Source organism: Ascidia mentula, chromosome 8 (assembly GCF_947561715.1).
Source record: "Ascidia mentula chromosome 8, kaAscMent1.1, whole genome shotgun sequence".
NCBI lineage: Eukaryota > Metazoa > Chordata > Ascidiacea > Phlebobranchia > Ascidiidae > Ascidia > Ascidia mentula.
The window spans coordinates 3,004,880-3,022,421 of record NC_138573.1 but is presented as its reverse complement, the minus strand read 5'-3'; the positions used below and the strand labels follow the sequence as shown (position 1 = coordinate 3,022,421).

At 38.9% G+C, this 17,542-nt stretch overlaps 2 protein-coding genes and 1 long non-coding RNA gene across 3 annotated transcripts; 1 reads left to right on the top strand and 2 right to left on the bottom strand.

Annotated features, from left to right (window-relative positions):
• Positions 1-5,280: 5,280 nt before the first annotated feature.
• LOC145910178 (trafficking protein particle complex subunit 2-like) lies at positions 5,281-6,977 on the top strand. The gene is made up of 4 exons (XM_082997205.1): positions 5,281-5,417; positions 5,898-6,016; positions 6,248-6,362; positions 6,453-6,977. Exons 1-4 carry the CDS (start codon positions 5,322-5,324, stop codon positions 6,549-6,551), a joined length of 429 nt encoding a protein of 142 aa, XP_082853331.1. The 5' UTR covers positions 5,281-5,321; the 3' UTR covers positions 6,552-6,977.
• An 11-nt stretch (positions 6,978-6,988) lies between these two features.
• Positions 6,989-11,078, bottom strand: LOC145910176 (lysosomal alpha-glucosidase-like). Its single transcript, XM_082997204.1, has 7 exons — positions 10,979-11,078; positions 10,686-10,839; positions 10,300-10,623; positions 9,464-9,725; positions 9,120-9,310; positions 8,742-8,904; positions 6,989-8,448 (listed from the first exon to the last, which is right to left on the bottom strand). The coding sequence occupies exons 1-7, from the start codon at positions 11,065-11,067 to the stop codon at positions 7,004-7,006; spliced, it is 2,628 nt and encodes an 875-aa protein (XP_082853330.1). The 5' UTR covers positions 11,068-11,078; the 3' UTR covers positions 6,989-7,003.
• Positions 11,079-13,126: 2,048 nt separating this feature from the next.
• LOC145912406 (uncharacterized) lies at positions 13,127-13,828 on the bottom strand. Its single transcript, XR_014403297.1, has 3 exons — positions 13,695-13,828; positions 13,531-13,600; positions 13,127-13,362 (listed from the first exon to the last, which is right to left on the bottom strand). It is a non-coding gene; the product is annotated as an uncharacterized LOC145912406 (long non-coding RNA).
• Positions 13,829-17,542: the final 3,714 nt, after the last annotated feature.

Genomic DNA, 17,542 nt, shown 5'->3' with positions numbered 1-17,542 from the left:
ACAATTGCCACAAGGCGCAATGGTGAACTCGTGTCGATTCTGCGCAAAACACAGCAATTAAACTCTCGCCTTCCTGCTCATGGGCAGCCACTTTGCACTTCTTAACCTCGACGAAAGCCGCTAAACACATGCTGTAACCTGGCTCAAGTGCGTGTTAAAAATTAATAAACGCCGCTTGTTATATAGGAATGTCGGTTTAAGTGCCCCGCTAAGGAGCAATTTCACTACTCAGAGCCGCGATTTAAGCTGCAAGAGGCTGATCAGAGAGGTCCTCGCACTGCGGGGCCACCAATTATGGACTAGTCGACTCTGATTTGAGCCTCTTTGTCCAACTTGCAGGTCTGACACGCGAAGCTTAGAGTTGGGCTCGTGCCCATCTACGTTTGAGGCACTAATCCATATGCCCTACATAGTACATATACGATGGAAAATTGCGTCGTCGGGGATTGATATTGACGCGACAGGTTCACCAATGCAATTATAACAGACCCTGCGCCCGTCGATGAACCTGAGGTACGCCAGACCCCACATTGTTTCAGTTTGAATCACGACCGACTAAATCTTTTTTTTGCAAAATAACTTTTCCCCCTAAACGTAAAACTAGCTGGAAATTCCACTGCGCAAACGCTGCCCTAACACACATCAATATTCTGACTCACGTCATGTAAATATCACAGAGCAACGCATATCCTTGCCCCTTTAGCAAGAAAAACAGGCTGTTGACAGTGAATTCTTTATTTCCACATGCCGAGCAGTCCCGAGGGCCAAGAGACGAGTCATCACCGGCAGCCCGATGACCGAGAACCGGATGTAATTTAAATCGGAGGGGAAAACGAATTTATCAATTGCCTTTGGAGCGCCTCAGCAAAAGCACCCCGGGCCACGACTGTTGATGTCTCAAAACAACAGTAGTTTGTGAAACTATGTCAACAACTATAGTTATGTATACATGCCGAAAGCAGAAGATGAGGGAAATAATTTGTCATTATGGTTTATGATAGCGGGGCCACCTACTTCAGTAATATTGGGTTACATGCCCTTTTCGTCATAGATTGCGTTACGCCGCAAATTTCTTAAACTTAACTTCTTCGTAAGTCATACCCTTTGCAAAGCCGACCCCGTCTGATTTTCATCACAGTAATGTGATATATACTACACTAAACCCCATGCAAAGAATAATACAGGAAAATAAAAAATTATACAAACGTACAACGCAACCACCTATTTTGTCTGTTTGACGAGTAAAGTCACGTCAACGCTTACCGCAGGCTACGTGCCAAGCACATGTCCTGTCACATTAAAACACAGCGGGAGCTTGCAGAAAAACAAGTTTTCGTTCTCGTCTGTCGGCACCCGGGGCTGGAACATAGAATTGACGTGCCGCAATGTGCGACTTCGAGTCATTGTGGGGCAACGACTGGCACTGCTGTACTCGTCGCCCTATTGTTTTTTTAGTTAATGCACTTACTCGCTGTAATGATGTTTACGGTGTGAGTAGGACGCCATTTTCGAGTGCTGGTTTCGCACAACAGCATGTCGGCTGTACTTTTGCTGTGAGCAACATCGGATCGTTGGGGAGAAAGGCCGAATGAAGTTTGTTTCTCCGCAAATCGACCGGTCATAATCGTAAATTTACGACTTGCTCATTCGCGAATTGACCCACGCTACAGCGAAGATCGTAAAAAAATTGTGTTGGCAAATAAAGTGCATGCAACGCTTTATTAGTTCATAATGAAAATCTTATTTTACCGCATTACATGTTTTTCAAATGGCACTGGTTAAACGTTTTGTTGGTGAAACGATCCCAGCCCCAGATCTGAAGTTGAAAGTCAGGTACACCAAAGTTCCATTATAGATTTTTTTATACTGTCAACCAAAATGGAATTTCGGTCAATAACCAGTGGCACTGGCGCCAATCCAGTGCAACTGCCGAAACCAAGTTTAAAGTTCACCTGAAATAACAAACTAACTTCGACAAGGAACTAATCACGGTCGTTTCGAACGAACGGTTTTCATTCATTTTCTAATAAAACGCATCGTAATCTGATACTTATTGATTTCCAACGGAAGGAGTAGAAATGAATTGTTTTATTGCTAGTGTTATTACGAGCGTTTGTTTTAAGGGCTGAGCTAACGCAGATTGGTCGAACCGAAGACCGGTAGCAAATTTCCGGCCGGGTTAAGGGTGAATATTTTCGCAGCATCGATTTAAATGCGCTGTGATTCAAAACAACAAAAGGATTCTAGAAATGTTAAAAATATTTTTAGCTTTGGTGAGAGTCGAAGTTAGAGTCAATTAGCTTTATCAAATTATTTAAATCACAACTCAGTTTTCCAATTACCATCAAAATAACCGGCGTTTCGCTGTAAATGGCCGAATACGACTACCAAGGAATCTTAAAATGTCCAAACTAGCGCTGTGTCCCAACTTGAAATTAACCAATAAAATTCCAGCCAACAGCACGAACCGCATCACTGTATGCAGCACGATAAATTCCAGACGAATAATCAATACTGCTGTCTCACCACTAACTAAGCTAAGGCACAGCGGAGATCCACAAGCCATCAGTTGCCGTAAACCAATATTTCCTCAATGAATCTTTCCGACCGATCAATCTTACCGATCTTATTGCTTCGTAGTCATGCTCGAATGATGCATCGCTCTATCGTACACAGCAACATGTTTTTCGCGAAATTGCGACGTTTCGTCAGATGCTCTTGCGGCGGTTTAGGCGGTTTAGCTCGATTGGTTGTGGCTGCGCGAGGCTGCAGACCTCGCAACGCAATGTTTCTACGTCGTTATTGATGTTATACGTGCTTATCCCCTGAGAGATAAGACATTCCGCGGGCTTGCTGGAATGTATCCTCGGTACGCTGGGAGTAGCGGTCTGTTGAATGTTTGTTTATAATTTTTCGCAATTCCGGGCGAGTGGTTTTCCTGTGCATCTTATTGTTTCTCTGTTCGATTTTTTGAACACTTCATGGTATTGTCTGGATAAATTTCGTCACCGTAACCAAAACTAAACGTTCGTATAACATGCGTTTCCTATTCCCTACAGCCCCGAATAAAGAAAACTTTCTCAAATTTGGCCAAACTATAACAAAGGTCTCGTACAATGCCCCATTTTCAAACAGCTTCGTATGAGAACGTGCGCGTAAAACCAAAAATGTCCCACAACAAAGAATCGAAAGCAAAACCTTTGGGGTACAAAACACCAATATATTCGACCTTGTAACCTATAATAGTTTTAACCTTGACCCAACAACAATGACCCGAAAATGCAGTAATAACCTTCTTAAAAGCCTATACTTCTAGACTTGCAGGCCAAACGATATTTTTGTGCTTGACTGAATACGAATCGACCACAAAAATGCGATTTAATTGACGCGGGAGGCAAAAACGCCACCATGACCATGTTTGGTGGCGACAAGAACGGGACAAAATTATGGTCGTACAAATAAAAATAAATTAATAACCATGTGAAGGTATTGATTTGCAACAACCACCGAATTTTGACAATATTTAAAAAGAATACTTTTTTATTTTCCTTTACCTTGTTCTACAAATATTATTGAATAAAAATCTTAAATAAAATGAACATTTATTTGTGAGCCAGCCATTTTCTTTGATTAAGCGTTCAATAAGCATACCTTAACAACACATTAATTTAACAGCACAAGATTATTTAGCACTTACAAACATGTAACAACAACGTACACAGTTACGTCACAAAGGCAAAAATGGCCTGATAATTCCACTATTTTGGTTGTCGATTTCAACTCATTTTTTGCCGATACATATTCCATTAAACCATGCGACAGTGATGCCTGCCCGGAGATATTCACGATACATCAATGACGTCACGGTACAACAATGACGTCACGATGCAATCAATTCGCAGAAATTATTCTTCAAAATAACGATCACAATTAAAACAGAACCTAAATTGTAATCCAAACACGAACTATTGTGACGTAATAACGTAAATCGGGAATTCGTTAAACTTTGAACGCGGACAACACAAGCGTTTTTGTTCACTTTATTGCCCCCAACTCCGCTTGTAAGCGCCTTAAAATAGCAAAAATCACGTTATTTGCAACGTCACAATGCGCGGAAATGTGTTGCAACAATGAAGGTATGACGTCATATCCAATTAAATTTTAAATCACAGCAAGTGCCCAAAGTCTCTGAATTTTGAATTTCCTTGTTATTTTACCTTCACAAATGTTGGGAAATGTACGTTTGCACGTGACTTTATTTGCTTTCTTAATGCGTCATAATTTAATTTGTTAACTTATGGTGACGGAGAATGCAGGCCTGTATATCTGCAGTGCGTCAATTTTGTACGTCATTGCAGAAAAAAAAAACACCGGGAATATACGCTGACAAGAAATTGCTGGCGCCGTTTTGTCTAAAAAAAAGAATTCCTGAAAAATAGAATGCATTACAATGCAATCCGACATCTTTTGATTGGTTTGTTTGGTCAAGACGTTATGCTGGTAATAACTACCCAAAAAATTTGGGTGTGAAACATTTTTCCGTAACCTAGTATCCATCTCGCATTGTATGAAATGGAATGGAAAATTACAACAGTTTGTCTGCATACAACAAGTAACGTTATCACCGTGATTCATGGTTGTGTTTAAACAGCTTGGAGCAATGTACAAACCATATATGGCAAGCTGGTCGTGGAAACCATGTCATTGCTGTATAAACAATGTTTAAAGTCATATGATTTCGTGATGTTATTGAGAAAAGATATTACGTAACCTCTCGGGAACGTCGTGGATGATATGAATTCGAAATTATTCCTATCTTTAAATGTCGTGATCATGTGAGGCAACTATTTTTGTCACAACGAAATTGGCCACGTATTTTATGTGCGCTTACGATTTACCGCGCAATTGTTTTTGTGTTGCGTAAATTCAGCGCTCGTTTCATCTTTGTGATATTCTGCAATAATCCACACATAAACACCCCGAAAAAGGAGAATTAATCTTTCGTTTTTACGTCATAGGAATATTTTCCTTCTAGTAAACTCAGTTTTGTTCTCGCATTTCGAAAACTGCACCTTTCACTACAAAAAAAATTATCTCAATTTTCTTTCAAAAAAATATTGCAGATGCTTTCACCCGATTTCACTGGAAGAAAGTTCTTCAGAAGAAAAGAAAGTTTCTGGTCTGAACTGAATATTCCCTTCATTACGGGGATTTCCCTACCCTCAAAGCAAATCCGAAAGCACTGCGCCCTCTGTCGGCCATCGGGAGGTTGATGTAAAACTGTATGTGGATGGTTTGTTGTAAGATCTTCCAGGTACAAGATGTCGGGAAATTATTACTTTGCTATCGTTGGACATCGAGACAATCCCGTGTTCGAAATGGAGTTTAGCTCCTCGTCGCGATCCAACGATGCCAAGGTTCGTAAAATTCGTGGTTAAACACCTCCAGGTAAGTTTGCTGGGGTGACTGGTGATATTAATTGCCTTTTTTATTTTTCAATTTAACCATTAGATTTTTTTGTGTTTACAACTGTGCAAAAATAAAGTCACATCTTTTGCTTTGTAATGAACACACGAACAATCTCCAACTTAAATTAATTGGGCTATAGCTTTTGTTGTGATAAAAGAGCAATTTCTGTTACATCTTAATCGTACTTTTACACTGTAAATAAATGCCAATCACATCCAGTTAAGGCATTATCAATATTACGCAGAACAATAATACTAGTTTTGTGCCCAACGGATGACAAAGTGGAAGTCTTTGCTTGGCCGTTTGGTCGACAAAGTCGTCTGAAAGTCACACCGGCTGCACTGATGAGACCTTTTGGGTCGAAACAGTGGCCATCTGTCTGCAGCTTACACAATAATACTTGTATTGGGTTGTTTTGCTTGATTTAGAGAGAAGACCACAAACATTTAAACCAGTTTATTGCTCATGCTGCATTGGACTTGGTGGATGAGTACATGTGGAACACAACTGCCATGTATTTGAAAACTGTTGACAAGTTTAATGAATGGTATGTTTTTTTCAATTTGTTTCAACTTACCAAGGGTTTATTGGATTTGATATATAATAGTTATGTTAAACTTTTGTCAAGTGTTATGAGACTTGGAAGTGTGACTTAATATGATGTGGTCGGTACATTTCAGGCTGTTTTTACACAAGGATTTTTTTATGTATCAAACTATAAATATCAGAATTAAGATTAAGATTGCCATACCAAGTTCCCGTTTTGTTGCATATTTAGGTTTACTTCCGCTTTTGTGACAGCAAGTCATATGAGGTTTATAATGTTGCATGACTTAAAAAATGAGGACGGAATTAAATCATTTTTCCATGATGTATATGAGGTGTATATCAAGGTGGGTTGATCATATTTAAAACGTTGCTTTGTCTTTTAACAACAAACAGACTAAAACTTGAAATTTAAAATATTTACGATTGGATTTCAGCATTCCATGAATCCATTTTATGAACTCAACTCGCCTATTAAATCAACTGCATTTGAGAAGAAGGTACAGTTTTATGGAAAAAGGCATTTAACAGGTTGAATACCAAATCCACAGCACCTGTAACATGGAATGTTCTGAACCAAATCAAGAGGAGCGAACCTATTTTGCTTAGTCATGTTGATGTCTGCATCATCATCTTTGCTAAGATGTCAATAATATTGTCTCTTATTTTTACGTGCAATCGTTTGTTGTGCTGCATACCATTTTGTTACTACTGTCTGTTGACACAACACAAGTTTAATATATTTCTATGTGAAGAAATGATGTATTGCGTAATAAATTCATAGAAATCACATTTAAATGTATCACAGTATTATTGATTTGCCACAGAATGAATTAAACAATATGAAAAAGTATCGATAATCTCATACATAGAACAACATAACTTTACATCAAAACACAAACCATGCTGATGTTGACATGAATGCCAAATTTCTATTTTATTTCAAAAAACTTCTAATTTAATGCTTGTAATCCTAAATTATAGCAAACTATGTCCGTATCTTTAAAACAAATGGCTTGTTAAGATCAACTGACATTTCTATGTCTATTGCATTGTTTTGCATCAGACGAAACTGCACACTTGCACCATTCAAAGTGACACTTTTTGGCGTTGTTTTAACATTAAACACAAACACAGTACCAAGTTTTAGAGGTTCAAAATATGTAGAAGAAACTTCTGTGGTAAGAGTATTGTCGCTAAACCGGAAATTTGCCAACAGTTTACCCTTTTTACTTGTGTCTAGGCTTTTCCCATCATCCCAATACATTGACCCCATGGCAGTACCTGAGTTATCTGGTGCCACAAACAAAATAAAGGGATTTTTTCTGCTTTGTTCTGTGTTAACTGCTGGGTATTGGCCTGGTACTACAAAGCCTCCCCGGAAATGCACAACAGTTTGGTTAATCGGGGCAGGTACGTCAAAATAACCACCCATGGAGTCAATAGTTGTACCAAAGTCCATGCACTCATACCAAAGGCCTTGTGGAAAGTAACCATGGACAGAGTTGGCCCCTTTGTGCAGTACCGGAGAAATTAGCAAGGCCTGGCCCCACATAAACTGCTCATCTATGGTGAGAGCTGTTTTGTCCACTGGAAACTCTGAAAACAGACCCCGAGCTACAGTTGTACCGTTGACACTGGCGGAGTTGAACAGTGTGTACAGATAAGGCAGAAGCATGTATCGCATCTGGAGTACATCACGCATATAAGCCTGAACATCTGTGGAAAAGTCAATGGGAGCCTGTCCTTTTGCATGTAGGTTGTTGTGGTTTCTCATAAAAGGATAGAAAGCACCTAACTGCATCCAACGAGTGCACAGCTCTTCTGTGGTGTCTAATGAAAATCCGCAAATATCTGCCCCTATCAAAGGAACACCGAAAAGGTTGAAATTGATAATGCTGACTATTGACTGTTTTAGATCAACCCAGGAACTTAGAATGTCACCATTCCAATGCCCGCCATACTTTCCAGCACTTGGAAAAGTCGATCTTGAAATGACAAAGGGGCGTTCGTTTCTGATGCTCACCAATGCCTCACTGGTGGCTTTCATTTCAAGCAGTCCTGTCAAACTGTGCAAGTCATAATGCAGGCCTGCATGCTGTTGGGCCTCCATGCAAAGAGTCCTACTTGACAGTTTACCCCCAGTAACTTGGGGAACATAAGGGGGATTTTCCACGCTGCTGTTGGCACAACCACTTGTTGAACCATCAACAAAGTTGCTTGGTTCATTCATGTCAATCCACACGCCGTCAAAGGGAATTTGGTCATGGTAAGCTTTCAGCATTTTCTCCCAATAGGTGGCAGCATCGGGATGGGTAAAGTCAGGGAACACAGTCTTGCCTGGCCATACTTCACCTTCGATAGGTTTCGTTCCAGTCGAGTCTTTAATAAAGACGCCCATGGCAAGGCCATCATCATATGCCGGGTATTGTCCTATAAAATAAGCACCATTGGTGTATGTCATCATGCAAAACAAGATTAATAGAGAGTTATATCTCACAAATAAACTAATAAAACTCGGGCATGTAGTTCATAAGAAAATTGCCCATACCAGAAAAAGAATAATAATAAAGAATTATATCATAAAGAAACCAATGAAGCTAAACTTAAAATATTTGCATAAAGTTAAAATAACTAAAAAAGGCTCTGGCAAACTACTTTACTTTAGGCCTTTTCAGTCATTTTTGGAGTTAATTTATTAAAATTGTAAAGTTTTTTACTCATACCAGGTTGTTTCTGATTCGATATGCCTGGATCAATAATCATTATGTAATGCTGTCCGTTTTGATGAAGGTTATCTACTACTTGAGGGAGGGTTGCATAATTGGTTTGATCGTATGTAAAGTCCAGTTTCGAATCCATATAGTCAATATCATTCCACTGAACATCCTGAGAAGATTAAAATAAATTTTTAATAACAAACATTTGATCTGGGATATATAGAAAATGGCATATGAAAGTCAAACAGCAGCATGTGTTGATTTTGTAGGATTATTTTTTGGACTTAACAAAACACCCATGTCTTATTGCGACAAACTAGTTTTTTCCTTGACAAAAGTTTGGCTTCAAAAAATATTTTTTTTTATAAAACGAAACAAATTTACCTGTGGTATTTTTGCCTCCCTCATTTTCTCAACAACATCTAATGTTTTATTTGAAGTATTGTAACCCCACCGACACAGGTGAAATCCCAGACCCCAGTACGGGGGCATAGCTGGTCGGCCTACAACTTGGGTGTATTGTTCAATAACTGCCTCGGGTGTTGGTCCAAGAAACACATAGAAATCCAGGATACCTTGATGAAAAAAAAGTTAAATATTTGTGCCAATTCACTTCTTATTTGTTTTTAGGCATTACACAGATGATTTTGCTGCAACTCACAATTTTTTTTACTTAAAAACTAATGATCAATGGATGCTTTGATATATGCTATAATAATTATCTATACCTCCAGTAGATCTCCATGTCAATGCAGGAGATGGCTGTAGCTCTGCCTCCATTGCATTGCTGTTGAGCATAAAAACTCCATGTGCATTGCCATCATCCTCAATGCACATGTAAAGTGGATGTGAGCCATATAGGTTGGCATTGGAATCTGGGATTTGATCCCTGTTCCAGAAGACCACTCTCTTCCAGTCTGTGCTGACTAGAGCTTGTTCGTGCCTTTCTCCAAGACCGTAGATGTTTTTTGATGGAAGATGTGTGCTGAGCTGTAAAATGTAATGCAAGTACAATTTGCGTGTTGGGCAAACAGAGGCATGTGACTTATTGTTTGACTTGTGCTTGTATGACTTGCATTTTATTATTTGCAGACATACAATATTAATTCTGTAGGCTACAGACAGATGGCCACTGTTTTGCTTGTATTAAGCTTATATATTCAATATTAAACTAGAATGTTTTTGTATGCCACAAAGCATACAACTGTAAAATTTGTGTAAAATTATAAGACATAATGGGATGGAGTTTGTTATTCATCCCAACCCATTTTAAAACACTTCAGGCTAAAAACCTTGGACAGATTGTGTGGCTAAACTCTGCATTTACACAAGCAATATGCCATGATGAAAAACTTAAAGTATCTTTAATATTGCAATAACGCATTCAGCTTATGTTGGTAGGCTTTACTCTAATTTGTTATTACATGAAGGAGCTTACTTAACACACATAATTCTTTGCATTAATAATAACAAAGGTATACAACCATTCAATTCAGACATCACGAAAGACATTGTGATACACTTGCACAACTCATAGCAAAACATCATCACTAATCCTAGGTACCTGCAGGTATTGGTCAGCATATACCAGAGGGCCGACAGAGGTGTTAAAAATAACATTCCCTGATGTTTCTCGCTTTATGGCCATGTTGAACTGACTCGAAGTGAAGTGGACTGAATACAATGTTGGATCGGTTGTGGCATTTTTAACAGCAGGGGTTTGAATTGGAACTTCATATCTGTTGTTTTTGGGATCAATAATTTTAACACGGAGACGCGTTGGTGTCTCCATGTAAACAGAAAGTGACAATTCATTTATTTCATTTTCAATTCTCGAGTGTGCGGAGGCCGACTTCTCAAGCTTTCCGATGAAACCCTGAGATGTTGTCTGCAAAAATACAACAATAAAAAGTTAAAAATAAACATTTTTGTCATTTTAATAATTCATACAGTAAGATTTGAAAGCTGGTAGCTTGGGTAGTCACTGGGAAAGTAGCACCACGGTACGTTGTCACCACTTTCTGTTACATAAGTCTCATAACAGCATCCTCTTTGTTCACAATGTTCTTGTACAAATGGTACAGTTTCTGGATAGCAATCAATTCTGTATAAAAAAATTGCCCTTATTTGTTGTAATTATTTTTTTTTGTTCTCTCGATAAATGCAGATATTACATTTAATGTATCTACCGTAGCCTAGTATAAGGAACAAAGTATGACAATAACGCAAATTGCAATACAAACCTTTTATTATTTTCAATTGAACAAGTACTGCCAGAACAAAGTCCCAAACTGATTGCAAAAAGATGCACTACAATCCAGAGCAAATTCATTGTACAACAGTTTCACTGCAAAACGTCATGTGATTGCAATTAAAGTTTTACAATATTGAAAGCATCGGCCACAAAATCTTATACACGTTGGTACAATTGTACGCTAAACCCGTTACTTTAATTGCTTAATGACATAAGCCTGCAACAACCGCGCTGTCCTTGCTTAATTTTCGCTTATTGTTATAATATAAGGCATGCATCCAAAGGCCGAGGAGCCGTTTGTTGTTGTTGTTTTCCCGCTTGCTTCGCACACTACACAGCTGTTCTCTTTTTTGCTGCAGCGAAACCAAAGTTTTTCGGGATAAGTAAATAAAATCTTTTTTTATACACGAAAAGCTGCTACCATAGAATAAGCATCAAAAATAAAAAAATGGTATGCGTAATAAAACCATACAGGCTGTCGAGTCGTACGCTTATTGGTGATTTCCGCATTGTGATCCATCGTCAAATAACTGAATTTTGCTTTCGTTAATTGTGAATGCAATCTTTTTTCTTGTGTAATGATGCATTTTCTACGCTGACTAAAGAAGAAAACCAATCAAAACAAGAGCGCCAATTTGCTTCACAGAACAATTTCTTTGATTCAAATCGACTGTCCTATATGGTGGTTTAATTAATTCGAAGGTGATCAGGATCAACTGCACATTGCAATCGCTGGTTAAAGCTGATCAATTGTACTGAGCATTTGTTGACCGGTAAATATGTCATCAAAAATAAAATCAGTTGAAAAACAGATTATAATGAACATGGCGACATTTTAAAAAAAAAAACAGCGCTTTGAACCCAACCATCAGCTGATAAAAATGTAATCTATCAACAAACAAACAAACCCGGTGGTTTTACCACCTAAACCGACATATAGAAACTAACGGTAATATAGTTTACTTTAATAACGTTCTGCGAACAATGGTTTCCTCGAGATGGCGCACTGGAGTTAACTTAAAGCTTTGAGAAAAGCGTCCATGAAACAAAATTTACACATATTTAATGCGGCTGCTAAAATTTAAACCAGAATCATGGCATCTACTAAACCCACGTCCTTTAACCCAACAAAATTATTTTGACCGAATACTGCAACATTGCAATGTAGTCAAATACAATCAGTACATCTGTGGAAACACCGAAGGGCCACGTGTCACATATGACGTAAGTTTCAACCTCCGTGGTCTTACATCCCTTGTAAGGTATCATGTACGCACAGGGAATAAACGCTTGGTGGAAAAGGCGCGGTTACGTACAGCTGCCGCATATCTGTTTCAAAAACCCTCTTTCTTCACCAAATTCGACAGAAATGCTCGAGTAACTGTCAAAGACCAAAGGCACCGACATAAACGCCATTAAGAAAATGCTGAATCGAAAAAAAGTTGCATGTAACAACCTTTCTTGGCCAACAGACACATTTGTGCAAATTAAATGGGGTACTCATAGATTCATTTTTTAAAAACATTTTTAAATGCTTTTAAACCGGCGATTGTTAAGCCTCATATGACACAAGTAGTAATTACCTATATTTAGTATAATAGTATGGCATGAAGCATATCGTGCATAGTAAACCAACACATCCTTCCAAACAAGCGCGAAGCGGCAGCGAAATACGTTTCTCAACCTGCGACGGATTTATCGTCTAGTTTTCATTGCATTGTTGCCATCATTCTCCGTTCACGCTCTGCGACCAAAGTAGAAGCACGCATTGACCGCATGTATTCCGACACAGGATCAAGCCAACATCAGTTTCCCATTCTTCCTATACTATATAAACTGTACAAGCGCTTCTTTCTGTTACGGTCTAGTGCTTTCGATTCTCGGAACCGAAGAGATCAACCGCAATGTTTATTGTTACGTCACCGTTTCGCACGAGGGCACTTACTAACGGCCTTTCGCGACAAATATAATCGCTGTTACTACTGCTTTACCATCCGTTGAAAATTAACAAAACCGATCATAATTTCACTCAACTGTGACACCAAGTAACGCTCGCCGCCTCTTGCAACACAACACACTAACAATTTTACAATTTTTTTAACATTTATTTTTAATTGAAGATGAAACCGTCGTAGCCAATTACCAATTTACATACAAAAACACATTGCAGTTTTACATTGAAGAGATATGCCGGTAGTTAGAGTTGATGCTGGAGCTTATTGCGTAGTTGCAATGATTATCAATAGTTCGTTCTCCTTTTACAGTCTGGCACGCACTGGCACCAACTGAGAGTTTGACTCTTCTCGTTGCTGACAGCGAAGTGCTTGATACAGTATGTAATTTTTGACCCATTCGTCCACGTTGCACGATGAACTGCAAAAGCAATCAACTGTCCATTGGTGGTTTCAGACAATCTTAAATAAACTTCACTAATTACAGTTGGCGAGGGCGACTTTTGTGGTTCAAATGCAACCAAAACCCGAAGCCAATCGAATACAACATTTATTGTGGTTGGCGGAGAACCAATAACTTTATACTTACGCCATAGGCGGCGATAAAACCTTTTTCCGAAAAAGCGTTTCATCTCGCAAAACCACCTCGCGGATTTGATCTAAAATTAAAAATAAAAATAAATGTAAAATCGCCATAGAATATTAAAAACAGCGTCTAACATTCATACGCCAAGTTATCCCGAATCAACTTACCCGCGTGATGGCTTCTTTGATCACCGTTGAAGTTGCCGTTCTGTGTAGTTGAACCAGCCACACGTCCCGCAATGACGTTCATTGTATCGGCTCGGACGGTGAAATAGCGTTCGTTGTCAGGAAAATTACAAGTGGTTCCCGAAAAAAATAAACTCATATGGCCTACAGATACCCAACGTTGCGGTATTCTATTGACAAAAAGCCTGTAACACAACAAAAATACGTGAATGTAATTACGTTTTACCGACATTTTGACATTTGCTTAGTGATTAAAATTGGTTGATTGTAACACAAACTTCGATATGAGCAAAAATGCCTTATCTTGAAATATCTTCTACCGATGCCTCCCCTCTTGCTTTGCAATGAGCATTGTATAAGGCAGCAAATTTAAGGTGTCGTTTTTCATTGACCAGAAGATAAAAGGACTTGTCTTTCTCTTTACCAATGTAGTTGGTCTTACAGTTTACTTGCTATGTAGAGCCGACAACTCGAATTATAAAATAACTGCAGTAAAACGAAAACGTAATTCATCAGACACTGCATTAACACGACTCGACTCTGCTTTGCAACTCGTGCAAAAATATAGCACACCTCGTGAAAACTTAGCGGAATAAACACGTACATGAACTGCTATAAACTTTGTCCACAGCTGCTTATGTCCGTTTTTGCGACCATGGGCCTTATTCCACAACACAGGAAAAGCTCGTGAAAGAACTGTGAAAAACCGTATAAAAATACATGTGTCTTAATAAGCCTCACCGTACCCTTTGATCAGACATAATGTACTTTTTAAATCTAAAGTGGTTTATATATCCCGTATGTCCATGTCGAATAGCGCATGTGATTGCCTCAAACTCCGCGCATTTAGATGTAGCAATTGCTCTGGTTGCTTTTATTGTGTCCTAAGAATATATCCCTGACAAGCAACGAGACAGCGCGCTGCTTTTTTCTGACTGAGACCATGAACCGTGTAGGTGGGGGGATTCGAATTGTTTTTCTCATGTCCTTAATTCACAGACTGGCAAGCGCTAAACAGGGTAAAACGCACCAACACAGTAAAGCCGCAAGTCCATTCGTTTATGTGCCACACAACTGAAGGTTCGTACACTTTAAGGCAATAGCACTCGTCACTGCAGCAGCTTCTCGATCAAACATGTGATAAGCACCGTTTTTCGTATGTCTTACATTTTAGTTGCTGAAAATTGCTAACTGCAGTAAAACGAATAGGTAATTCATCAGACAATGCTTTAACACGACTCGGCTGTGCATTGCGACTCGTGCCAAAAATAGGGCACCTTGTCAAAACTTGAACACGGCCTTAACAGCGGAATAAACACGTTGCACAGCAGCTTATGTCCATTTTTGCGATCATGGAACTTATTTCAAAACACAGGAAAAGCTCGTGAAAGAACTGTGAAAAACCCTATAAAAATACATGTGTATTAATAAGCCTCACCGTACCCTTTGATCAGACATAATGTACTTTTTAAATCTGACGTGGTTTATACAGCTCTTAAGTCCATGTCGGATAGCACATGTGGTTGACTCAAACTCCGCACATTCGGATGTAGGAATTGATCTCGTCGCTTTTCTTATGTCCTAGGAATATATCCCTGGCAAGCAACTCGACAGCGTGCCGATTTTATTTGTCTGAAACCATGCACCTTGTATAGGTGATGGGACTCGGATTGCTTTTCTTATGTCCTTAATGCTTCGATGCGTCTATTCTTAGTAACTAAATCGACTCTTTATGCAGCTATACACAAAGCCGTTCTGGTAGTGCAAGCTTAATAATCCATCATAATGCAAGAATTCAATAGACTAGTAAAACATATTTTAACGTAGGTGCATAACATTCGTTTAAGTGCCACACAACTAAAGGTTCGTACACTTTAAGACAATAGCACTCTTCCTGGTTTATACCTTCCGTAAGTCCGTACCGAATAGCGCATGTTATTGTTACAAACTCCGCCCATTCAGATGTAGCAATTTCTCTGCATGGTCGCTTCTCTTGTGTCCTAAGAATATATCCTGACAAGCAACGAGACAGCGCGCCGCTTTTTTCTGACTGAAGCAATACTTCTTGTGAGTGGAGGGATTCGGTCTTATTCTGCCATGGTTTCGGCTCTATACTTGAATCGACACCTTTAGCAACATTATGCTACTATACACCAAACTTAATCAAACAACCATGTAATATGTTACATTTTTCTTATGTCTGATATTTTTTTGCCACAACGAGATTTGAACCCTGGATATCCTGGCCACGAATGCCGATGAGGTTTTCTTCTTGGTAGTTGGGTCAAGCACGATTCGACTGTGCCTTGTGACTTGTGCAAAAAAATAGTGTACCTTGTTAAAACTTGACAAAAACACAGCCTAAGCGGAATAAACACGCACATGACCTGCTACAAACTTTGTGTACAACTGCTTATGTCCATTTTTGCGACACTCGAACCTTTCATCATCAAAACCCATAAAAAGCGCGGGAAAGAACGACCAAGAAACACTAGATAAGGTGAAACGTGCGTGTCAATGAACGAAAAATGTCCAAAACTGTGTAAAACCGTACAAAATACAAAAGACGAATAAACACTTCAATCTAAATTCAAATATATCTTGATAAGCCTAATCGTACCCTTTGCTCAGACATACTGTACTTTTTTAATCTGACGTGGTTTATATCGCTCTTAAGTCCGTGTCCAATCGCCTCAAACTCCGCGCATTCAGATGTAGCAATTGATTTGTTCGCTTTTCTTATGTCCTATAAGAATATATGGGTGGAGCGCTTCACCGATGTTGCCAATTGCCTGCCATAGGTCTTATATTTTTATCACTAAACATGGCCTCCAGTGTCCAAGCCACACCATGTAGCTTCATTAAACGATGGGGTAATTCATCAGACAAAATTAAAACTTAACTGAAACACGGCCTTGGCTGCGGGACAAACACACACACATGACCTGCTACAAACTTTGTGTACAACAATTTATCTCCACTTTTGCGACACTCGAACTTGTTCATCATTAAACACACAAAAAAACGCCCTTGAAAAAAATAACGATGAAGAAACACTAGATAAGGTGAAATGTGCGCCCCAATAAACCAAAAATATCGAATACTGTGTAAAACCGTACAAAATACAGAGACGAATAACTACTTCAATCAAAATTCAAGTATATCTGGTTAAACCTTATCGTACCATTTGCTCAGTTATACTGTACTTTTGGAAATGTGACGTGGTTTATACCGCTCTTAAGTCCATGTTCAATAGCACATGTGATTGCCTCAAACTTTCAGTGATCGCATTCAAATGTCACTTTTCTTATGTCCCACGAAAAGTTCCTGGCGAGTAACTCGACAGTGCGCCGCTTTTTTCGACGGTGTGATTCGGGTGTTTATCGCGTCTATTTTCAGTATTTGAATAGACTTCTATATGCTTCCAAGCACAAAACCGTTCTGGTAGTGCAAGTTTTATAATCCATTATAATGTAGAAATTAAATGGTGAAATGCATTAACACGACTCGGCTGTGCCTTGTGATTTGCGCAAAAAAATGTTGCACCTCGTTAAAACTTGACTAAAACACGGCCTTAACAGCGGAATAAACACGTTGACCTGCTACAAACTTTGTGCACAGCAGCTTATGTCCTTATTCTTCCATACATCTATGCTCAATATTTAAATCGTCTCTTATAGCGCCATGCACTTGCTTGCAACATAGGTAACACAAAAATAATCCATTGACTTTGCCACGAACTATCAACTTAGACTTTTGTTAACACCAGTGCGAAAGACAAGTTATTTTTGCCTTTTTTATTTTGGAAAAGGCCGACACTTTTTCATCCC

Bases quoted from the DNA above. Each gene is read 5' to 3' on its own strand.
- LOC145910178 (XM_082997205.1), top strand. From the start codon at position 5,322: ATGTCGGGAAATTATTACTTTGCTATCGTTGGACATCGAGACAATCCC. The intron at 5,418-5,897 runs GTTCGTAAAATT...TGCTTGATTTAG, and splicing joins CGCGATCCAACGATGCCAAG to AGAGAAGACCACAAACATTT. The intron at 6,017-6,247 runs GTATGTTTTTTT...TTGCATATTTAG, and splicing joins GTTGACAAGTTTAATGAATG to GTTTACTTCCGCTTTTGTGA.
- LOC145910176 (XM_082997204.1), bottom strand. From the start codon at position 11,067: ATGAATTTGCTCTGGATTGTAGTGCATCTTTTTGCAATCAGTTTGGGA. The intron at 10,840-10,978 runs GTTTGTATTGCA...TTTTTTATACAG, and splicing joins TCAATTGAAAATAATAAAAG to AATTGATTGCTATCCAGAAA. The intron at 8,905-9,119 runs GTAAATTTGTTT...TAATCTTCTCAG, and splicing joins GGGAGGCAAAAATACCACAG to GATGTTCAGTGGAATGATAT.